General features: G+C 45.6%; 1 protein-coding gene across 1 annotated transcript; it reads left to right on the top strand.

Moving 5' to 3' along the window:
* Positions 1 to 24,489, top strand: MTARC2 (mitochondrial amidoxime reducing component 2). The gene is made up of 8 exons (XM_032466660.1): positions 1 to 572; positions 6,232 to 6,405; positions 10,221 to 10,380; positions 11,377 to 11,517; positions 19,055 to 19,116; positions 19,205 to 19,276; positions 20,524 to 20,672; positions 23,519 to 24,489. The coding sequence occupies exons 1-7, from the start codon at positions 301 to 303 to the stop codon at positions 20,645 to 20,647; spliced, it is 1,005 nt and encodes a 334-aa protein (XP_032322551.1). The 5' UTR covers positions 1 to 300; the 3' UTR covers positions 20,648 to 20,672; positions 23,519 to 24,489.
* Positions 24,490 to 24,966: the final 477 nt, after the last annotated feature.

Below are 24,966 nucleotides of genomic sequence, written 5' to 3'. Positions count from 1 at the left end.
GGTTTGGGGCTTCCCGAGCCCCCTCTCCCGCACCCCCCACCCAGAGGCGCCGAAGCGTCCCCTGCGCTCTCTGTCTCCCTCCGCCCGGTTACTGCGCGGCCCTTGGTGCCGCAGTGAGGCGCTCGCTCCCTCCGCACGGCGGGTCCCGCCGCCTCGGCGCGCGCGGAAAGGGTGTCTGGGCCAGTGGCTGAGCCAACCCTGGCTCCTCCCGCCGGCCCGGAGCCCCGAGCGCCCGGGCGCCCTCCCCGCGCCAGTCGCTGCCCCTTCTGTGCTCAGGGTCGCGCCCGCAATCGCTGGGCCATGGGCGCCGCCGGCTCGTCGGTGCTGGCCCGCCTCGGCCTCCCCGGGCGCCCAAGGCCCGGCTGGCTCGCGGTCGCCCCGCTGGGACTGGCCGCGGTGGCGCTGGGGGCCGTCGTCTGGCGCCGGGCGCGGCCCAGGCGGCGCCGGAGGCTGCAGCAGGTGGGCACCGTGGCGCAGCTCTGCATCTACCCGATCAAGTCCTGCAGTGGGGTGTCTGTGAGCGCGGCGGAGTGCACGGCCCTGGGGCTGCGCAGCGGCCACTTGCGGGACAGGTAGGGCCGAGCCCGTGCGCGGGGACAGCAAGGGGGGATGGGGTGGGGTCGGGGAGCTGGGGCCTGTCCCGGGAAGGAGAATGGAGGTTTGCCACCTGGGTGTCCTAGGCTGCTTCTTGGTTCCTCCTCCTTGGATCCTTTTGCTGGGAAGGTCAGCTTCCTGTCTGGTTCAGATTGGGAAAGGTAGTCAGGACAAGTCTCTGTCCCTGATTATTTCCAAGGCTCCTGCTGGTTCTAAACTTTCTGATTCTGCCTTAGTATGAGCACAATAGTAGAAAAATAAAATGATATTGGCACTAGTAGGCAGACAGGAGTGCTGCTGAAACCAAGTCTTGTTCAAGGATACTGGCTTTGGCCTTGCTGGAACTTGGTCCTCACAGTTTCCGGTCCTGGGGAAGGTGCCTAGGGGATGCAGGAGATGGGGTGGGGGGGACGCTGGCCTACTTTAATACATAGTGAGCAGAGTGAAGTCTTCTGTTGGGGAGAGGAGGTGGCAGGGGGACAGTGAGTGTAATACTTGCCATTAAGGAAATAGTGTCCCCTTCCCTAAGAGGCAGAGTGGTTCCCGTTTAGAAATTTGTGTAAAGTCCCTACCCCCATAGGGCCTGGTACATAGAAATTTCATTCCCCTTCCTCAAAGCAGATGCCCCTGTTGTTTTGTTCACCCCAGAGGTGAGCCCACAGACACATTCTCACTGACAGAGAATTGTGCAGCTGGGTATCGGGAAGGTGCTCTGGACAGGGAAGGATGCTAAACCCTAGAAAGAGTGATCAGGAAGAACGGAGCCTCCTTCTCTGCTTCCTTAGGATAAGGATGCTTCCCTGTCTGGCTGGGATGGTTTAGCTGTGGACCTGTCTAGGGGAAGGGAGGTTTGCATGATGGTCGTTCAGGGAGCCTTCTAGCAGAAGCTGTCTGCTGCCCTGAGTTCACTCCAGGACACGTGTGTTCGCTCTCCTCTGAAGAGTGCTGTCCTCTTAAAGAAGTGTGGACATTGAAAAACTTCAGCTTGTTTTAGAGAACTGTTGTGTGTAGGCATGTAACTCACGAGCCATTTTCTATCCCCCTTCATCCCAGATTTCTGGCTCTGGAGAGTTTTTTTAAGACTTTTTTTTTTTAATGCTCAGATTATCACAGCAGCTTTATTTGTAATAGCCACAAATATGGAAAGAACGAAAGTGTCCTTCGGTTGAAATGTCCCATTCAACCAAAATGGGTGAATAGTTAAGCCAATATCTCTTTACTGTGGAATATCACTGAGCAATAAAAAAGAAACCAAGTAATAAATAGAACATCACTCAGTGAATAATATAATTTCCTGAGATTGTCATTTCAGACCCACAGAATCATGGCGGTATAGCTCAGGGGCAGAGCATTTGCAGAATCAGACTCATTAAGAGTGAACTCGTGTGTCACATGCGTATGTGTGTGAGAGAGACAGTGAGGGGGGTGGTTGCTTAAATCTCCCCAGGTGATTCTGATGCTATAACTAGAGGGGTAAGAAGAAGAGCATTTTTAGAGCTGATTCAAGCATGAAGTGTTAGAAAAGCCTCCGACTGCTGGGAAGACTTCCCGCACAGGGAAGAGGTTAATTCTCACGATGCACGTCTGGAGAAGATGGACTTGTGCAACGTCCTTCCTCACGTGAAGGTCTGACGTTCTTTCACAGAGAGATTTCCAGTTCTTATCTGTGTTTCCTCTGTTCATTGGAATACCTGTTGCTTTCCTGCTGCTCATTGTCATGACCTGGCAGGGACTCATGCTTCCATGGAAAGAGAATATTTGTCCTTTGCTTTTCTGCTTCTGTGAGCATCTGAAAATAGATGGAACTATGTCAGCTCTGCCTTGTTTTGAACAATAAGTGCTTGGGATGGTAGAGACTGGGCTGAGGCAGGGAAGAGCAAGGGAACACACTTTTATTCCATTTTTCCTATGCAGCAGTTGCTCAGCTAAATCCTGTCACACACATGATGCTATTTCAGCTTCATAGCAGTCTCATGGGCTCGATATTGTGCCCACTTTGCCAGGAGGGAAACGCTATCAGAAAGGGTGAGTGTCTCACCCAGGATCACAGGATCCTTCTGTGCTGGTGGGGTTTGAACTCAGATCTCTGAGTACAGCACTCATGCCCTTGCTGGGAAACCAGTGTGAGATTTACAGAAGTAAGGGCTGCACAGAGGATCAGGAGACCTCGGGCAAAGTCACTTAACCTGTCTGAGCCTCATTTTATTTTTTTTTTCATTTGCAAAAGAGGTTGAACTTGATGATCTGCAAGACCCTATCTAATCTAGATTTTGCTTATTAAAGGATAATTGAAACCTGAGAGCAAGCTGGAAAGAGCTCTGCTAGATAATATCATTCTCTCAACTTGAGATTTCAATCACAAAACTACGAGCAGTCTAGCATGCAGGGAAAGCCCTCCTTTCTTTATTTCTAGTTTGAACCTGTGTCTTTGGAACTGATCTCAGAAGCTGAGACCTTCCTCTGCAAGTGCTTGGTGCCTTAGATTCCTGGAGCTGTTTTGATCAAAGTCCTTAAATATTTGCAAATGCTTGGCCTGAGCACACTGACCTTTGAGCTCGTTTCAAGTCTGCCCAGCAGAACGCTGGCATTGGCCGTTTGGCACAGATGCTGGGAGGGCATGGCTGCCCTCCTTGACCTTGTAAACCCTCACTCTCCTTAGCAGCCATATGTGACTTGCCCATTGATAAATCCATCCCAACCCTTTACGGAGCCAGTCGTTCTGCACAGACTATGATCTCCTGGAGAAATGAATCCCCTAAGTTCATTATCCCAAGCATCATTCCTTCCTGCCTTCACCCACTAGCTCCGTGCAGTGGGGCCCCATCTTCCCCGCTGCTTTCCCTGCTCAGTCATTCCTGCATCCCAGGCCAGTCAGTCAGTTTAGAAGTGCGACCTCCGGCTGCCTTGGACTCTGCGTCCTGAGCACACAGCTGGTGGTTGCTCAGGGCTCGGCTGTTTTTTTGGAGACTCTGAGCTCTGGGCTCTGCGCTGCTCTTCGCGCTGCGTTCTCATGTTTGGTGTGTGAAATGAAGGTGTCGGCTTTCAGGGTGGCAGACGAAGTTGGGGAAACTTGATCCTGAAACAATTTACACTCCACACATATCCTTTCTTTCAGATTGGGCAGAAAAGAGGTACGTATTCATTCCCCGGGCATCGTTTGTGTGCCAGAGGTGGGAAACATCATCTCTCCTGTTACAGGGTAATGAGAGGCAATGACCATGGCTGGGGATTGTATTTTTTAATTGCTGTCTTCCTCCTAGTACAGTGTTGGGCTGATTGCAAGTTGCCACTTGCCCCTTCACTGGCAAGGTTAGCGCAGAACCCCTAGCCGCCACTTCTGTGACCTCCCAGGGGTTAACCCCCATGTGATTATGCAACAGGCTAGAGCTGCAGGTGGCACTTGAAAGCCAGAGTGAAGGGCTGAAGTTGGGGGGTGGACGGGAGGTGAGAAGTCTCAGCCCAGGGAGGACTGTTAGAAATAACGGCCACCCACGCGGGCTGTGACCCATCTGGACGCGTGTCTGGTCGTGCGCAGCTCTCAGAGCGGGGCGGGCCATGTTGGAAGTTCAGGTGCAGGCTGTGCTGGAGTTAACTAGAACAGGGTCGTCCCAGACTCTGTGCCCAAGGATGAAGCTGGAAATAGGGAACAGTGCTGTAGCAAAGTAGGAAATCCCTGGGTCACAGGTGAGCAGGCTAGAGAACCCTGGGAACCAAAGGCTCCTAGAGAGAGAAGGGTGGGTTCCTTAGGGAGTCGGGGGCCTGCTACTGCCCAGCATCCCCAGCTCCTGGGAAGAGCGTAGTCACAGCAATTCCTAAAACGCACTGTCACCACCACCGCTGCTGTACCCTCGCCCAGTGCACATGCCAGTTAGCAGGGCTCGGGCCGGCCCCTGTCTGCAGGCTTGGTTGCAGGGGAGGGCGGTTTATCCAGCCCCTGGACAGGGATAGGTTGCCTGACTGGGAGGTTCCAGCGGGGAGGTTCCAAGTCAGGTCAGGACAGGGCAGAGACCGGGCTCCCTGCGCTGTGACTCTGGATGTCCTCACCAGGTTATCTCGAACCTTCCATCTGGCTCCAGTCATAGTTGGAAATGTCTCCCTCCTCCCGAAAGGGGCTGCCCTTTTTATCCTGCTGACCTGTGGAAGGCCCCAGCTCTCGGTGGTGGCTCACATGTCAGAGCCCACAGAGTTCCTCACCTTGTTGTGTCTAAAGTAGTGATGTGGAAACTCATTTTCCTTAGAGGCAGAAAACTTTCTTTTTTAGTGCTCAAATCTGCGTGGTGTAACCCCAAGTAGGTGCTCTGCTATAGATAAGAGCCTAACAGAGCTAACGGGTTCAGTCTCCCTTCCTGCTCTTCAGCTTTCCCCCCCCCCCACGCCCCCGTGGATATGACACACAGAGTGTGAACATGAGCCTAGAGCAGTGGGCCCTCCCGGAGGTGAGTGGAGTTCTTATCTAACACATGGTTTGCACGAATCTTTTTTTTCCTCCAGCTTCATTGAGATACAATTGATATATAATGTTGTGTAAGTTTAAGGTGTGCAATGTGATGCCTTGATACACGTATATATTGTGAAATGATTCCCATAATAAGGTTAGTTAACGCATCCTTCCCTTCACATGATTTCCATCTTGTTGCTGTTGTTATGATGAGAGCACTTGAGATTTTCTCTTAGCAACTTTCAAGTACACAATACAGTATTGTTAGCCATAGCTGCCATAGTGTACATTACATCTCTTAGAATTTGGTGCTTTGTACCCGTTGACCACCTTCATCCATGTCCCCCACCCCCTGCCCCTGGCGACCACCAAGCCGCTCTCTGTGTCTAGCAATCTCCCTTTTTGAGATTTCACAATTGAGTGAGATCATATAGCATTTGTCTTTCTCTATGTGATTTATTTCACTTAGCATAAACTGTCAAGTGTCTTCCATGTTGTCATCAATTGCAGGATTTTCTCTTTATGGATGAATAATATTCCATTATATATGTGTATATATATAACATTTTCTTTTTTATTGTGATAACATTGATTTATAACATTATATTAGTTTTAATGTTTGCATGAAGGGAAGAGGCTGTTTAGGGGTTTCCTGATTAGAGTCTGCATACTGCAGCAACTTAAACCAAGGAGAAGCTGGTTTGCATCCTCTGGAGTCACAAAAACTACAAGACTGTTGTCTAGAGCTTCAGTCCACTTGGGCCAGTAGTTTCTGGTCAACCCCATCTTGTCCCACAGCAAAAAGATCTGGAAGACATTTCGCTTCAACCAGAGAAGCGTTTAAGAGGCTCAGGGAAGTTTCTGCCCAAAGCAAATTCCCAAAGTTAGCAACGTAGCTGCTCCAGGGGCAGGGAGGGTTCCTACACCAGCCTCATTTTCTGGATTTTCAGGACTGGGGATTTTCATACATTGGCCAGATCCTGTCTCCTAGCGCTATTTGTGCCAAACAAGCCCCTTTTGGGGACACTAACTTTTGGACCCAAAGAATCCAGCCAGACCTAGATTACTGTCTAGAAAGAAATTGTGCGATCCTGAGTCAGGGCACGAGGAGGGTTTTGATGGAACAGAAAGCTCTAGGGAAGCTGTGGAGAGGGCAGCAGAGGATTTTCTGAGTGTGTCCCTTGTTTGTCTCTTGGCAGGTTTTGGCTGGTGATTAAGGAAGATCAACACATGGTGACAGCCCGGCAGGAGCCTCGCCTTGTGCTGGTCTCCATCACTTATGAGGACGATCACTTCATCCTCAGGGCGCCAGGCATGGACCAGCTGGTTTTGCCGAGCAAGCTGCCCTCCTCGAACACGCTCCGTGACTGCAGGTGCTCTGTCTGGGGGCCTCCGGGGACCCGCCACAGAACTCATTTTCTTTTAGGCTCTCCCCTGCCCTCTGCCTTGATGCCCTTTGTACAGTAGGTGATGAGATCGGTAAAGAAAATATTTAAGAGACATCTAGTCTATGCTGGGACCAAGCCAGTGGTCAGGTGTGAGTGGGTGAAGCAGAATGTTGCATTAAGGATACTTGGGATTTGTTTTCATCAGGTGTGGCAAGACATACAGACACGGAAATGACTGTCATGAAGAAAGAAGTCTTCTATATTTACAGATCCCTAGAAACAGGAGGCCATGCCATGTAGGGCCACACGGGGAAGTCCCAGGGTCCGTCAGGAGGCAGAGGGAGCAGGGGGAAATGTGAGCAAGTCTCTGCTCCGGTTTCTGTGTGCTCTGGGGTACAGGGGCTGCCTTAATTGTCTGCTACCTGGCCCTGGGTGATTAGAGTTGGGGGATAGTGGCTGGAGTGTAAAATCACAATGGAGGAGGTGGTTGGGGTGAAGGCTCTGGATTGGCTGGTTTGTGTATAAAAGCCTTGTGTTTTACTATCTCTAGGGGTTGACTAGGTCTGGGAGGGGCAGTCCCTTCAGCATCACCAAATCCCAAGATGTCAAAGCATCAAAAATATAGAAAATAAAAGGACATTATTAAACAACTATAAAGAGGGTACAAAGGGCCAACCTTTAAGGTTTGTCTCTTTTATTCAAGTAGGATGGACTTCAGAATTGCCAGCCCTCCAGCCAGCCAGACGAGGGCATCAGTGGAAATGTTACCACCTGTATCTCAAGGTTGGGTGATAAGGATGCTGGGCCTTTTCAAGGTGACTCTGTAGCCTCTGAGGTCTGAGATTGAGACCAGGGCACTTCCAGCAGGATTCAGATGTAAGAGACTTCACCTCTGGCGAGAGACACACCTCAGGACTGGGCTTCCTTTCAGTCTATGAGACCCTTGCAGGGCCGTCCATTTCCATGGCTCATCAGGGAATCCAAGAGGCTGAGACACTTGTCAGGGGTGCTCTGGGTCCCTTTGTGACCAACGGAGCATTTTCAGCATGTGGATAGTGGTGCTGTGGGAGAGCCTCAGAGCACCCTGGTGCCCTCGTAGCATACTTTTACCAGCAAAGTATCTGAACTTGAGCATCAGGGTGCCACAATTTTGAAAGCCTGAAGCACTAGTTCATTAAATACAATATTTCAGTTAAATTATCTCAGCAAGCTTATGAAGTAGATATCAGTAATTCCACTTTACAAATCAGGAAACCAAGACTGAGATCAGTGTTGTTACAGAACAAAACTTGGGTCTGCTCACCCGAGGGGAGCAAGGTCCATCTGCTGACACCAGGCTGTAGTGAAGGAAAGCATAGCATTTTTTTTTTTTGCAAGGTGCCCAACATGGGACCAAGCAAGGAGAACGGAGAGCTCGTGCTCAAAAGACTCAAACTCCCCGATGGCTCTCAGGGCTGATTTCTGAGCATCTCTACCTTGGACTCCCTCAAGTACATCACCTCAGGAGCCTTCAAACTGGGGGAGGCACTCACACGGGGAGATGCAAACACTTCCTGTGGTACTTAAAGTCATGGTCACTTTAAGGGAATCAATTTCCAGATCCTCAAATACCGTAAGTTCTTCCTCCAACAGTGATCCAAACCTCACCTGCAGTGGGCAGGTTCTCCTCTCTACCTCCCCTTTGTACAGGCAAAAAGCTTGCCTTCATATCTTAGGGAGCATTGCCCTTGAAGGGAAAAGCCTAAGAAGCCCGAACAATAAAAACATTGGTGCTGATAAAGGAGGATGTCTCTAATGACAGGGTAAAGTCATTCTACAGGATTGTGGTTCAAAATCTTCGTCTTACACTAAAATGAAGGTGCCTCTAGCCAAATTGTTGCTGATAAATCATTAAAAATACTTTTTTGATGACTGATTCCTAAGTGGCAAAAATCATAGAGGGTTCAAAGAATGAATGAAGTTACTATAACTCCTTCCATTCCATGTTTACGTGAAAAAAGTTTCTTAAGGCTTATTTTTTAAAAAAGGAATAAATTGCTGCTGAGCCTCGTCTTACTTGAGTAATAAGATTCATACACAGATACAGGGAGGCTTTACAGGATTCGTTAAGAGATTAATTTCAAATAAAATTTTCTTTTTTATGCTTAGTAATTATTAAAATGGATGATTCACTTTGTTGTGATTAATTGTACCCTAATAAAAATTGTAATGATAACTCAATCCTGGAATTCAGAAACGAAGAAAATTCAGTTGGTTAAAAGGTGATCCATAAGTATAAAAATATAGCAAGATAACATTATGTTAGAGAAATAGAATGTACACATGAGATCAAGAATAAAAAGTGGAATAGTATAAAAATGCAGACCATTAAAAGAACCTAAATAGACGTTTTTCTAAAGATATGTAGATAACATTAATCATCAGGGAAACGCACATCAAAACCACAATGAGATATCCCCTCCTGCCTGTTAGGATGGCTGTTATGAAAATCACAGTGATTTCAGAGGGTGTGGAGAAAAGGGAACCTTCGTGCGCTGCTGGTGGGAATGTAGATTGGTGCAGTGACTATGGAAAATTTCATGGAGATTCCCCCCAAAATTAAAAATAGAACTACCATTTGATCCAGCAATGCCACTTCTGAGAATATATCTGAAGGAGATGAAAACAAAGCAGTACATCAGAAAGATATGTACACCCCCATGTTCATAGCAGTGTTATTTACAATAGCTAAGATGTGGAAACAACCTAGGCGGCCATCAGTAGATGAGTGGACAAAGAAACTGTGGTGTGCATGTAGACAGTGGGATATTATTCAGCCATAAAAAAGAATGAAATCTTCCCGTTTGTGACAACATGTGTTGTATATCAATTATATCTCAATAAAACTGGAGAAAATTAAAAAAATAATTTTTAAAAATATGGACCATAAAAGAAGCCCTTAATCATTTTTTTTTTTTGTGGATAGGAGTGGCTATCAAACCACCATGGCATTTGGATTCCATTGTATGCTTTTAAAAGCATAATTTTATTTTACTTCAATCTTTATGTATTTATAATATTAATATACAATATGATTTATGTCTTAATTTTATTTTAATTTTAATATTTATAATTCAATGGAAATTTTATCTTCCCCAACAAATTAAACTTATAAAAAAGTTTACATGTCAACTTGCAATTCTGTGAGGGGTAAATGGCTTTTAAAAAATCTTTTGGGGATACTCAAGCAAAAAATCCCTGAAGACTTCTTTTTTATCTAGTGGAATCTGTTTCCACCATGTGGGGCAAGTACTGTATTATTGTCTTCAGTTTATAACTGGAGACAAAGTATCAGAAGAGTTTAATAATTTGCTCAAGGTCACAGGCTAGAGACTGGCAGAGTTCCAATTTGAACCAAGTCTACCGGACTCCAATCTCAGCGTGCATCCACTTTACCATGGTCCTTCTCCCCATCTGAAAGCATCCTAAATCCTTGCTACTCAAAGTGTGGTCCATGGACCAGCAACCTAGACATCCTAGCATTTGGAATGTAGAATCTCAGGCTCCAACACAAACTACTGAATCACAGTCTGCATTTCAACAGGATCTGAGTGAGTTACAAGCGTATTAGGGTTTGACGAGCTCCTCCCTGGAGCATGTTCTGCTCCTTCCCCCTCTGCATCTGCCCAGCTTTTGTCCACAGATCACTTACTGGTCTTCTGGGATAGTCAGGTCCCAGGAGACCAGCTGTTCTTCTTGACCCCATCACTCAGTGTGTTGGTGTAAGAAAGTAACCCTCCTGCTCTCTGTGATCCTTCCAGGGTGTTTGGTCTTGACATCAAGGGTAGGGACTGCGGTGACGAGGCTGCTCAGTGGTTTACCAACTTCTTGAAAACAGAAGCTTTCAGGCTGGTTCAGTTTGAAAGCAACATGAAGGGACGATCATCAAAGAAAATCTTCCCTTTTGTCCAGAATTACCAGGTGAGCTTGCAGAGAGCTGCCCTTCCCTTTTGCCTTCCCTCTTGGCCCACAGAGAGCCTCTCTTGGGGCCCCAGTTAGGAAAGCGCAGTGACGGCCCAGGGGAGTGGTACTGAGGGGGCCACCGGTGGGGCAGGTACCGGGGATGGAGTGGGAAGGGGATGAGAGCCTGCTGGGCTCTCCAGGACGTGTGGAGGACAGACTAAGGGAGAAACTGTGGAGGGAGAAGCCAGGGCTGACTCCCAGGGAGATGGGGACTCAGGAAGAGATGGGCTGGGAGGCGAAAGTGAGGTTTGCTTGGGATTAAATCCAGGTCTCCTAAAATTACAGAAGCAAACTTTCTCCACGCCCTCCCTCCACAGCCAGTGTGGTGTGGTTGTTTCCGGTGCTGAGAAGGCTTCTCCTGTGTCAGCTACAGCCCCCAGACCAAAGCCTTTAATTCTGCAGTGAGATGAGGTTTAAAATGCAGGCATCTCAGGGAGCCTCTCCCCACACTCCCTGAACTACAAGCTCCTTGAATGCTGGGTTTTTAAGAATCTGCTGTATTCACTGCTATTTCCCCACCTAGAACAATGCCTGATACATAGTAGGTGCTTAATAAATGCATGTGAGTGAATGGGTGCTGCCGAAGGAAATCATTCCTAGAGTATAGCTGATTGGCAGCAGACCTTTCCCCTGTCTGATGATGATGTGGGAAGACGCTCACTGCTCGGCACTGGAGGAACAAGAGATGGGGCCAGAGGGTCACGCTGGCCCTGAGCCTTGGCTGCTGCCTTCAGTGTGTGGATGGGGAGCCCCTGCCTGAACTCCACGGGGCAGGAACCGTGCTTCAGTGCTGACTTGGCAGTGTCCAAGCCTGCAGTGTCATCCCTCCTTCTCGAACAACATGCTCCCTTTCGGCACTTGGGAGGTTTTGCTTCTGGACTTCGCTTAGCTTTGCAGTTGGTCTAAGCAGTTCCGCGGGCAGTGAAGCCTGGTGGTGCTATGTCCTCGGCACAGGTGGCCTACCCGGACTGCAGCCCCATCATGGTCCTCTCGGAAGCCTCCCTGGCAGATCTGAATACGAGGCTGGAGAAGAAAGTGAAAATGAGCCAATTCAGGCCAAATATCGTGGTGACAGGCTGCGATGCTTTTGAGGAGGTAAGCGGCTCTCTGCTTTTATGCTGATGCCCAGATGTGCTCCTTTCGCTGGCGCCAAGCCTGGCCCTCCGAACCTGGCAGGTGGGAAGCCTCTCCTTTTCCAGGAATCACCTTAACCTTGTGAAGTGGTTCTCTCATTGCTGCCACCATCACCTCGCTGGCCTAATGGGGGCGCTGTTCACCCTTTAGTGCTCAGACCTCAAAGCAAGCAGTCCAAATTATAGCAAGTCTGGGAGGAGGCTAGAATGTATAATCATAGCCCAGAGGTAACTAAAGGGACATGAAGAGAACAGCCATCTCTCCTTTTCCTGGACCATCCATGAGCGCTCAAAGGTTTGAGACCTCTGGAAGCCCCAGACCCCATAGTGGAGGCCAGGAGGATACAGGAGACCCACCTGTGAACAGGGCCCTGGGGACATTCCATGCTGTGGCCTGAGTTCTTTCCCGGAGGACCCACATGCTCTCCTATGTGCTTGAAACCAGAAATATCTACCGTCCAAAGACTCAGCCCCTTGTAGCCCTAAAAGGACAATTACATCAGAACCCACTTGTGACCTGCGATCTGTACACGAAATACATATAGCCAGGTGTTGCTTTGTACTAAGGAACACCAGCAATCACTAAACACTGGGAGTGGGCTCAACTTTATAAGCTACATTTGCAATGATTACTGCGGCAAAGCAATCTGTGTGAAACAACTCATTGGTTCGGTGCCTGGCACCCAGTAAACACCCAATATATAACATTTGTTGCTGTTATTTCCAGTGACTGGGTGGGCAGCACCGTCCCAGGAGAACCTCCTGTGAGCAAACAGGGCTGGAGACGCGCTGACCCGGGAGGGATGAGGGGCGAGGGTTCTGAGTGGGCAGGAGAGGAAGGCCATGGGCTCAGGCCATTCTCAGGCCATCAGCTCCTGGGGAAAGAGAGTTGACTTTCTCCCTAGGAGTAAATCCAGATTGGCATGATCCGAGGTGTATGCTATCTGAGGGGACTCATTAAGAAAAGAAAGTAACAAAACCAAAATTAAGTGCAAGGCTTTGAAAGGGTCCGGGGCCTGAGGCTCAAGCTTCATTATCAGAATTCCCGCTTAACTCACCTGTTTCTCCTCTGTTCTGCTTTCCTGTGCTGATGAGCAGAGGATCTTGAGCCGTGAGATGCTTGTTAAACACTGAAGGAAATCAGACTGAGCCTTAACAACGCATGTTCCTGGAGACGGATTAGAAATTAGTCCATGAAGCAAAAATCCTTGCGCAGGAGTCCTATAACTGGTCCATTCTTTGCTGAAAACCTTTCTTTTAAGGAATATGATTTTTCTTGATTTGACTCCACTGAAGATATGAATTTTAGTTTAAGCTCTTAACCCAGAGGAATGAGAAAAGATACTGTCATTCCTGGCTAAAGAGTTTTTGCTTTTCCGTAAATTCTTAGTTCGCCAACTAAGAATTTTTGCTCACGTCTAACTTGTTGAACTGAACCTAATGTAAGCCTAGTCGTATTCTGTTAGGCAATTTGAATGGGTGGAGTCTTTTTTTTTCTTCAATTTAAAAAATTTAAGTGACCTTGTACTCCCAAGTCCATTTGCTATTTTAGTCCTGCATTGTGATGGACTTACAGAAATAGTACGTAAGGTAGAATACTCTTGTTTTTCTAGAGGAGCTCTCTGGTTATACACATTTAAAAAAAATCTTTACTATAAAATGATGCTAATGTTGCTGATTTATTCTTCCTTAAATTAAGAAGCCCATGAGTTAAGGGCCTGATACATTAACCTGTCTCCCAGGCACCATCACACAACTATAACCCTTCCAATTAGTGGGACTCTGTTAAATATTAACATAAAATGATAACACGCATGAATATTTCATAGACTAACTAATAATAAAAATATAGCAAACCTAAGCATGGTGCAAAAATTTATTGCAAAATCATAGAGCAATAGAGGGTGCATTATGCAACGTTTACTCTTTGTGACTCAAAGCACTTTGTACTTTTTCCATGTAATTCAGAGTATTAAGCAAATTTTAAAAAGTGGCTTCCATTGGGCCAGCGGGGTGTGTTCGAATTCTGGGAACGTGGAGCCAAGAAATTTTAAAATGATATCATTGACCAAAGTTTCTTATCTCTGTAGTTGACTATTTCGGGGGTCACTGTTTCCCAAACTTTGCTTGCTGTCCTGGTTAGCAGGACTTGGCATTTTGGGGGAACGTTTGGTTTATATCATTCCTCACTCCACATTATGAAAGATCCGAGGAGAAGCTTGCAGGAACCCCTGGGTGTGTGGTCTGTCACTCGGAAAGTGCTTCTCCCAGGAGCTTCTAGAGAGGCAGGAGATTCAGAGGCCAGACACCTGTGGTTTGAACCCCAGCCCCATTGCTCTCCAGCTGTGTGAATCCAGTCCTCCCAGTACTATCCTCTGTAGCTGCTGAAAAACAAAGTTTTTGCAACCCAGCGTTACTTTTCAGCCCCCAGTAACCCAAGCTGGGATGAGTTAGGATGAGTTTATTTGAACACTTAGAAAAGAAGTCTCTGCCCTGGGATTAGAACAGTAATCTCTTCCTGGTTTCAGGGATTTCTGAAGCCATGATAATAATAACAACACTATGTAAAACAGTAACAAAAATGACAGTAACAATTACGGCTCACGGTTCCCCAGCGCTTACTGTGTGGCAGCCACTGTGCCAGACCCTTTACTGGCATTATCTTAATCTTCCCAGTTACCCTTTCCAATCTGCGGGTCACAACACATTATCTGGTTACAGTATCAGTTTAGTGGCATTAAAAAAAAAAGAACAGAGGGGGAGGGTATAGCTCAGTGGTAGAGTGTGTGCTTAGCATGCACGAGGTCCTGGCTTCAAACCCCAGTACTGCCATTAAAAATAAATAAGTAAATCTAATTACTGGATTTTCCCGAGTGATGGGGCGATAGGAGCATTTTTGGTTGTTAATAACAAGACCCTTTCAGTCACCCCGTAGTTTATGCTAATGAGGTGAGTGTTGAGATGTGGGAGACAGGTAGGTAGCTTCAGGATGGAGGCTGGCCACCAGAAAGACCAAGCCATGATTACAGGGTTGGAATTTTTCCCCCACCCTAGACCTCCAGGGAGGGGAGGCGCTGGGGATTGAGCTCAAGGATTTAATCGGTGATTTAATCAATCTTGCCTATGTAATGAAACTGCCATAAAACCCCTAAACAATGGAGTTTGGACACATTGAGGTGCCAGGAAGGAGGCACGTTTGGAGAAGGGTGGAAGCCCCCCGCCCTCCTCCCATGCCTGCCCTAGGTATCTCTTCATTCAACTGTTCCTGAATTGTATTCTTTGTAATAAACTGGTAACAGTAGAGCACTTTCCTGAGTTTTATGAGCTCTTCCAACAAAATGTGGTACCCAGGAAGGGGTGATGGGAACATTTGATTTATGCTGGTTGGTCAGAAATATGGGAGACCTAGGACTTGTACTGGCGTCTGAAGTAGGGGCAATCTTGTAGGACTGAGCCCTGAACGCTCTGGGTCCGTGCCAACTCTGGGCAGTTAGTCAGAATTGAGTTAAATTTTTGGATAGCAGTTGGTGTCAGAGAATTACAGAACTGGTTTTGAAAAATACATCATGTATTTGATGTCAGAAAGAATTTGAGAAACTTTCTAGGCTAAAATGATTTTTTAAATGTGTTATAATACTTTTTATTAAAAAAAAGCAAAAAGAAGAAAAAAAATCTATTTAAAAAACAAATAATACTATTTAAATTTGAGGAGCCTTCCAAATACATTGTTATAAATATACACACCTAGGTATTTATACAGATTTTTTTACATAGATGAAATCACCCTATGCACATGTGGTGTATATTATAGATGTGCTTTTTTCACTCGGACACCTTGAACATTATTCAGTGTGATTAAATGTAGATTCACACCCTCCTGTCCAGTCCCCAAACAGGAATTCCACGTGTATTTAGCCAGCCTCTAGTGGATGGCTTTCTGAGCTTACTGTAATCTTGTACAGTCATTGGTACCAAGCCAGGAAGATTGCTCAGGATTTCTAAACAACAGTTAAATGAAACTTACTCACTCATTCCCTCAATTTTCCCCAACAGAGCTTAAAACTGCTTCTTACAATTACATGTACGGCACAATATAATGAACTTATGAGTGGCCATGAGAGAGTCAGGAGCAGGGAAAGGGAAGCCCCCATCTTCTGACTGAGACTCAGGAGGAGAAAGGTCTCTGGCGGTGGTAGGTGGGCCCGGCCTGAGGGGTAGGTGCCCAAAGCCTCTGCAGCTGTCGGTCTGATTAGAATTGCTGATCTGATCTGTGCTCTTCAGGGTAACTCCTTCTGTAGCCCAGTGAACACAGAGCACTCAGGGCTTCTGTCTTTCCATCTTACTGTCCGATGTCTTGTCCTTCTATGGTTACCTGATAGCCAAGAGCTCACCTTGGTCTCCATTCTCACCTGCTGTTCTCTTCTCTGTCTCTCTATATAAATATAGATAGATAGATAGATAATAAATATTTATACATGTGTATATAAATATATAAAGATGGTATAGTTATATATTCTCTCTCTATATCCATTCCTTCTCTCCAACTATATATAGCCTTGTATATATGTATATGTGTGTAGACACATGTGTATAATCCTATACCATATGTGTAGAGAGAACCATAACATATATAGAGAAAGATGGGTATATATTGTCTATATGTCTATTCCCTCTCAGTATATGCGTATAACCACGTGTGTGTGTGTGTGTGTGTGTGTAGCATTATGGCGAGAGAGACTGATCTCCTGTCTTATCTTTAGTTTTTTGCTGGGCACAGGCTCTGACACTCTCCAGGAAAGGCTCCCCATAATCAGACACCCTCCCCTGTGCTGTTCCGTGTGTTCCACAACCACCACCCCAGACCCTTACTTCACATCTTTCTCTGGGTGCTACGTGTGATAGGAAACCATGCAGTCTTCATTTAGTGTTTACAGGATGCCTGCAAACTACTAACAAATTCTCAGGATTATTCCACATCACTGAGCCCATTATGTGTAGTCCTTTCCCCCTTTCTCCCTGCCTTCTCTCTTCCTTTCTCTTTCCACCTCCAAAACTCCAGGGTTCTATTCCCTTCACTCTAAGGGAACATCACAGGGGCCTGAATTTTGCCAGGCTGCAAAGAGGCTTCTCACCAGCAGGGGGAGCAGTAAACTTTTGGGGGTGTTAAGGGAAGATAACCTCCAATGACTAGTACAACATAATGGAAAATTTAATTTCATATATTATTAATTTAATTTACACTTATTTTTTCAATAAACTGAAAATTAATTATTATTTTCCTCCTACAACAAGATTCATAGTTACATTTAAATTTAATTTGTTAGGTTTTTGTTGTTGTTTTTTAATGCAAATAGTGCTTCACACCAAAATGCTGACAATGATCAGATTAGGATGGATGATGTTATTAAATAAGGTGATTAATATTTTAGGGGGTAATTAGACCTGGCATTTGGAGGATTTCCCACAGAATGGGCAATCTGGTATTCTAAACTGGGTACTGCAGTTGTCTAGTAGCGCAGATTAAATAGAGCAGATTAAATGTTTTGTTAAACTAGGAAATCTAACTGAACTTTTCAGACTACCTGCTTTATATCATTGTCATGAGGCAAACTTTCCACAGATACGTGGCTTTGAAATATGGAAGTCATCAGCCCTTGTAAAACGAAATCGAACGGAAAGTACTTGGAGAGCTGGGGGAAGAGCTGGGGTGGGATTCAGCCCCTGCTGCCGGATCGGCTCCCGTGCCTGTGGCCGCAGCGCCCTCGTGTGGCGAAGTGCGTCCAGCCTTTTTAGCCGCTTCCGGGCCCGGGCACCGCAAGACCCATTACTTCGCCCCGCGGGAGCTGTGTTTCTGGCCATACCCCGCGGGAGGTCCCATTCCTCCCGGAGGTGAAACAGGCGCTCTGGCTGTCTTGCAGTTTTGCGTTTGAACATTGTTTGTAAAAAGTCCTGGCTGGGATATTAAGATTCCATTTTGCAAGATGGGGCCTTGCGTTTTACAGGGGTTACCTAGAGTTCACCCTTTGACTCGTTGTTTGGAACTTGGAGTTTCTTTCCAAACAGAAGCAGTTTCATAAATGATGATTGGGAACCAGGGCATCCAGAGACCTCTCTACATCAGTCGGGTAGCTGTGGTCATATCCCGCAGGAGATTTCTGGGTTGGGAAGAACCATGGAGGTACTGGAGTTCCTTTTGTGCTTTTTCTGAATCACCCCTACGGGACCCACGGATTGGGGCGGGGGTTAGTGAACCCCGAAAGAGGACCCTAGCCTGATTGGAGCCTGGTCATAAGGGGCAAGGGGAATGTTACCAGTCCCGTCTCCCTGCTCTGCCCTGCTTCTTGCAGGACAGACGTGGTCTTCTCTCCTGCCCCCCAGGGGGAGCAAGCCACCAGGTGAGAGGAATAGATGCCTCATTTCTTCACTTGGAAGCTGATTCTCATCAAATCCCTTAGACCCGTGGTCTCCAAAAACCTCAAAACCTCACTCGGGTTGAGGGCAGAATACAATTTTCAAGGGACTTTTTTTTTTTTTTTTTTGCATCTGATTATAGATACTGTTGGTTTATGGACCCCACCCCCCATCTCCCAATGCCTCCCACCTGTCCCCCTGGGGCCTGGATAAAGGATTGTCCCATGAAATGTAAACTTCTTGGAAGGCTTCCCTGTCAGCAAGAGAGGCCTGTGTAACATACCCTCCTCATGTATATATGCATTTATATGTATGTGTGTATATATGTGAATGCGTGTATATACGTATATATAATGTAATCTCTGTAAGCTCCATATGTGTGTATGTCTGTGTGTGTACAGATAGATAGACAGATATAGTTAAAAGCTGGGTGGTTAAAAAGTCCCCAATCAGAACGGTTTTCAAACCTGGGTGCTGTGACCTTGAGGAAATTTTGTAATCTCTCTCGGCTTCTGTGTCTGTGTGAAATGGGGACCATAAGAGCACCTCCCTCAAAGCTGTGAGGCTCTGTTGAAGCCCTGAGGCAGACATTGGCAGGGCCTCCAGTTCAAGGGTGGGAAAGCAGGGCCTACGGCCGTGGGGGGCCAGGACCGGGCTGCAGGTTGCAGCTCTGGGGAGGGGGAGGTGCTGAAGGGGTGAATCTTATAACTGACTTTCCTCGGGTCATGTCCCACCCACCACGGAGCCATCAGACTGTAATGTGGTTTCCACTGCAGCTTAGCCAAGGGAAAGACGTTCCTCATTATATATTATTAACTTGACCTAGATCTGCTGTGTGGCTCTCATGACAGACTGCCCCTCAGAGAGCGGTTCTTCTTGCTGTTGCTGATGGAGGCAGGCTTCTGAGATGGAGTCAAGAGCTCCATCCTGGACACACCGAAGAGCCGCCTCCCTGGGTCCTTTGGGGAGGCCCTTCACGACATCCAGTTGCTCTGCCCTCTTCCACTGGCTTCCTAGGACCAGCCCAAGAATAAACTGCTATAAAGCCTAATGAAGCCTTAATTCAAAAGATGTGTTTCCTCTTCTAGGACACCTGGGATGAACTCCTCATTGGCAACGTAGAAATGAAAAAGGTGTTGTCTTGTCCCAGGTAAGGATTCTCACGAGACTGGACTACTTGGGCATGGCTCACCCATCGGTTCGTAACTGTCACCTAACCCTTCTTTATTGTGTGACAGGTGCATTATGACCACAGTGGACCCCGATACCGGAGTGATGGACAGGAAGGAGCCGCTGGAAACCCTGAAGAGGTAGAGCATCAACGTGTCTGGTGTATTTTTAATATTATCCCTGTCCTTGAACTACGTGTGTCTGTAGGCGCTTTGTCTGGGCACCTTTCTGCCTTCTGGTTGCTTTGTGGCTGTTGGTTAATGTGAGTACTTGTTGTTTTCTCTGTCTTTTTTTTTCTTTTCCTAGATGGATCTTCTAGTGCTTTTGACAAAATTTTAAGTGTAAAAATCCTATGTTTTAAAATTTTCATCTCTCATCAATTTTTTAATAGCATTTACATGTGTTTGTAAATTAAGACCTCAAATTATTTTACTTTGATGGCAACTCATATTTGTTTATTAGAATCAATGTCAAGGGATATGAGAATAATTGAGACGTAAAATGAAATATTTGAAAAAAGGGAATGGAATGAGTAGTCAGAGTTTGTTTATACAGGAGCTTCTTCTGGCCTGGGGTGTTTTGTTATTTAGAGAATTTTGACTGACTTTGGTTCTCAGTGTAGAATCTGTTTTTTTAAAAATATGTTTTATGGCTTTATTTTTTTAACCTGAGTTTTTGGCAGGGGGGCAGGGGGAGGGAGGTAATTAGGTTTGTTTATTTGTTTATTTTTAGAGGAAGTACTGGGAGTTGAACCCAGGCCTCCTGCATGTTAAGCATGCGCTCCACCACTTGAGCTGTACCCTCCAGCCCTCGCCCCCCAGAAGAGGTTATTTCTTGAAGCCTTCAGATTTACAACTCTATTTTGTTTTTTGATTTTTAAGACACAATGAAGTTATTTTTTTTTCTTTAGACAGGCCTTAAAATTTTTCAACTTCAGTAATAGTCCAGCCCACTTGTTAACTGCATCTCTGTCTTCACTTTTCTTCACCAAACAACCCCAGCTTGGGGCTTATAAACTGGGAGAAGTAGAAAGGATAGAATTCAAGGACATCCAGACTGTAAGAGCATCAGTTTCCATGATTTGAGAAACTGGAGGTACACATGCAAACAGAGTATTTATTTTGAGTAACGCATACAAGTATTTTCCTCTGGCTTTCATACCGAAGCCACAGAAAAGTTGTTTGGACTCTCAGCACATTTCTGGAAAAGCCAGAATTATTTCCAGTTTGACTCATTGCCCACAGACTTCTCTGTCCACATTTCAGAAAAGGCTTGCTGCTTGTTTATAGGTAGCGAGAGAATGAACAATTTTATCCTATTGAATTCTATTGAAAGCACTTAGATTATCTCCTTTGTGTGCCTGAGGGTGAATTTTTGCTTCTTTTAGCTACCGCCTGTGTGATCCTTCTGAGAAAGCAATTTACAAGTCGTCCCCACTTTTTGGAATCTATTATTCGGTGGAAAAAATCGGAAGTCTGAAAGTTGGTGACCCCGTGTACCAGATGATATAGTGACAGATCCACTAGGATGATTACGGTAAAGGACCAGGGTTGCTTCTGGAATGCAGTGCCTTGAAGCCCCTGCAGTATTTTCTTCTGATGAGATGTTTTTACGTTTTGCTGCCTTAACTCTTGGGAGAATGCGTGGTTTGTGTTCTAATCTTTAGAGCTGGAAAATGCCCTTTATTTTTATTCCCCTCGGCTATCGGTGTTCTTCCAGCCTCTTTCACCCCATTTTCCCACCCAGCTACAAAATGTGGATGCAGGAGCCCCAAGACAAGGGCCAGGAGGTGTGGGGTTGTTAGTTTTGATGGGCTCAGTTTTTTCATACGTGAACAAGTGGGAGGATTATTCCAACTACTTTGGGAAAGGGGCTGCGATTCCCAGGAATTGGTCCACCACTCACTTTTTGACCTTTTATGATCAGCCTCGGAAATGTCCTGAGACCAGTGGGAGCACCATTTAGCAGCTATTGTATCACAATGTGCATATAATGAAGCTCAGGGTCTACTGGGAGTTGAATCTCCCGCCATGTTGGTGCTCATTGCACTTTAGTGGTTGTGCGCTGCCCCCTTCCCTCCTGTCTCACTTTGGACCTAAGTGCCCTTTCAGCATTTTTTATCACCACTTCCCTGCACAAACCCTGAGCACTTCCCAATGGCTCTTTCCTGCTTCTCTGCTCTGAACACGAGCGCCAGCCCCTCAGAGCCCCACCCAGGGAACTTTGTACCTGGTCTTCCCTGCTGCCCGCCCCCCACGGCACTGAGAGGTCTCCTCTGTTGGGCTTTAAAAATAACAACCTTATTCCTCCACTCTGATTGTGAGCCTACTGTGGTTTCTGCATTCTGGAGGAACTTCTTTATCCAACAGGTTGATTCAAGCCATTAAAAAAACAGCTGTTCATACTTGCACCAGGATTACCTGAGTTGTTTATCCATTTAAAATACAATTATACAAAAGTTTATCTTGTGAACGAAAAATACTGCAAACCATATCAGTAAACAAAGAAGCCATCAAGTCATCAGTGGCTGCTGCCACCCCCAGTGAGGACAGGCCTGCAGCCCAGCCTCTGCAGCCACTCACAATGGTGCCCTCTGAGGGGACTCAGAATAAGAAAGGACAGGATACTGGCCCTAGATAGCTAGGTGCTTGTCAAAGGAATGAATTCAATGAGCCCAAATGTTTGCTCCGTCCCATACATAGAAAGGTGTTTATTTAAATTATTTAACTTGAGATGTCTGGTTTTCTTCAGTTAACAAGTAATCTTTTAATGTTCCAACTACCTGGTCTTTGTTGTAAAACTCCTATACATCCTAGCTCCTCCCCTACCTCTTCAGAGCAGACCCTCAGAGCCATCTGAGAGGCTGTCCTCCCGGCTCAAGTCCTCCTGCCAAATAAAAAACATTACTCTCAGCTTTTAGGCTGTGCATTCATTTCTGTCGACACATCTGAACATCAGAAGAATAGTGCTAGTCACAAAGAACAGACATCTCAAGTTAATGATTTTAGTACTTTTCTATGCATGGAGAGATGCAAGAGTCTGGGCTCATTGAAATTATCCCGCAGATATGCATCTTAACTCTTCAGGGCCAGTATCCAAAGCACAGAATGCTTCCCATTTTTTTTCCTCCATCCTGAATTCCCTCCAGGGCGTACTTTCTGAAGGCAGCTGCCTTGGCTGATGGCTTGATCCTTGTAGAACCGGGATGGCGGGCAACGTCCTTTGTTTACTGAAATGGCAGGCAGCATCCCCTGTCCACATACCATATGATATATGTACACAGATTTATATACGTGTAAATCTATGAACTATGAGATTGTGAATATGTATCTATGAATTATGAACTATGTGTATGGAGCCAGCTGGTACTCTCTGGAGTCATAAAACCCCCACTCCTGGCTCGGTGTGCCTGGAGCCGTTGAGACCCTAACCCCCACTCCCCACTGCAGAACCACTCTGATTACCTGCATTTCTGCAGGATAAAAACATCTCTTGAAGCGTGTTTACCCTAACAAAACCCATCGCCCCAGGAGATAGCTGGTCTCATAATACCCCAGGGGACAGGTCTCACATCTTGCCCTTTTCAAAGTCATAAATCCTGTGGTTCAGAGTGGTCCGTGACAGATCTTACAACCAATCAGGTGCCTGTTCACACACTGATCATGCAGCCCCTGCTCCTTGTATGCACAGCCCCCTCCCCCCAATAAAAGGCCCTGCGTGTTGGCCCCAGTGCTCATGCAGGTGTCTTGCCTGTGTGGCCTCCTGTTACCTGTAGCAGCACATCTATTCAAGTTTCCTAAGCTTTTCTCTGTCTCTGATAATTCTTCTATCAACCCACGTCACCGGCCCGCCGTGCTGTGCCGACAACAGTAAGCACTTTTCATAGTCCTCCAACCTATTCAGATGTCATTTTTGATGGCCTCATAACATTCCACTTATAAATACATGACATTTTTTAAACACCATTTTACAGTATTTGACACAGACTATATCTAATTTTGTTTTAATAATATTCTAGTATATACCTTTATATCAGAGCATTTTAAAACTGTGTCTTTCTGTAAGTTAAATTTATAAAAGTGGAATCACTGGCTTGTGGGTGTAGACATGTTTCCCAGCATCTTGACCGATTGCTTTCAAAAGGGTTCTTCCCACCTGTACCCTTACCTGCCACGTGAGAGAGATCTCTCTGGCTCTGGGTCTTTACCAGACATGGGTGTGCAACTCAGCCTTAACAGGCTGCATTTTCCATTAAGGTAATTTGGTGCAGAACATAGCTCTGCATTTTAACCTCAGTAAGTGACTGTTTCGTGCCTGTTTGAATTATTTATGACTGGTAAGAGAAAGAACAAAATAACCAGAGATTCTTAAAATTTTTCCAGGTTTCAGCATCCAGAAGGCATCCAACAGGATTTTAACGACCGTGCCAGCACCACCACCTGCGCAAATCGTTATTACCCAGCCTTTGCCCATCTCCTACCTGGAAATGAATCTCTGTTTTTGACTTTTTTGGAGTTACGGATACTCTGTGTTAATGCAAGGAAAGTATTCAAAGTGATTTGGGAATAAGAAGATATATAGATTTTAGGTAATGAAGACTTTTAAATAAATAAAATTGTCAATACAATTGTTTTGAATGTTACTGTAGCTACTGCACATCTCCAGTCCCCGACATTAATACTGATGAGTAAGGAAAGTTGAAAGAATCAGCTAAAAAGCTGAAACATTTTTTCTGAATGTTTATATTTGATCACAATCATTCTATGTTTTAGGAGAATTGGGAAACAGCCGGTTTCCTGATGTGCCTTTACATGTTAACACACGAATTCTTATTAGTTGGCTTTTTTGCATAGATATTGAGTCTGTTCACTTTTTGCTCCTGTGATTTTTGAACCCACTGGTCTGGAATCAAGTTGGATTTGAAAATGGAAATCATTCTGTAGACTTTGTTTCTGTGTTTAATGCTGCCTCTCTTAAGTCATGTAAAAGTACTTGTGTGTAACTGACAGGTACATCACTTGGAATTCCAAGTCTGATGGAGAATAGGATGTGAAAGAGAATGGAATTTTGAGAGTCCAAGCAGGAGGAAGGGAGCATGAACGTATTTTCCTAGATGTAATTTTTAACATATTTTCTTAGATGCAATTTTTTTGGTAACAAAGGGAAATGAACTATTTTCATATGACCAATCAAGAATTCTTACTGAAGTAATATGTGAATGAATTAACTCATTTATAATGTTGAGGTTTCTTTAATATTAATAAATGTGACTCCGAATTGTGCTTTTTATTTGGTATTTCTAAGTCTGCTTCTGCAGCTTTTCTCATTTTGTATTAAAGCTCCTGTCACTGTTGTTTGGTATTCTTGACCTTTTCTGATAGCCTAGCAGAGATGCAGTCGGACCCCACCAACCGTCCCTCCTGTCTTGGGTAGGGCTAGGGTCATCAAGAATTACACAGACAGCCCGTCTGAGGCGGGACAGCCAAGTGACTGGCTAGAGGCTGCCCAGTGTCCAGTGAGGGGCAGCTGTTCCTTCATTTTCCACTTTCCTGTGCTGGGTTTTGGGACTGAAATTAACCTCCATTCCCAGTACCCTGTGAAGTAAAAGTGTTCATTTAGCTTTATCCCTGGATGGATTTTGGAAATGATGAAATTGAAAAATCATGCTCACTTAAAAAAAATTTTTTTTTAATTTAAGTGTAGTTGATTTACAATGTTAGTTTCAGGTGTACAGCAAAGCGATTGAGATATACACACATACATATACACATACATACATATACATACATATATATTTTTTCTTTCCAGATTCTTTTCCATTATACGAAAA

The sequence above is a fragment of the Camelus ferus genome, chromosome 23 (assembly GCF_009834535.1).
Source record: "Camelus ferus isolate YT-003-E chromosome 23, BCGSAC_Cfer_1.0, whole genome shotgun sequence".
Classification (NCBI taxonomy): domain Eukaryota; kingdom Metazoa; phylum Chordata; class Mammalia; order Artiodactyla; family Camelidae; genus Camelus; species Camelus ferus.
This window is presented reverse-complemented; position numbering and strand designations above follow the sequence as displayed.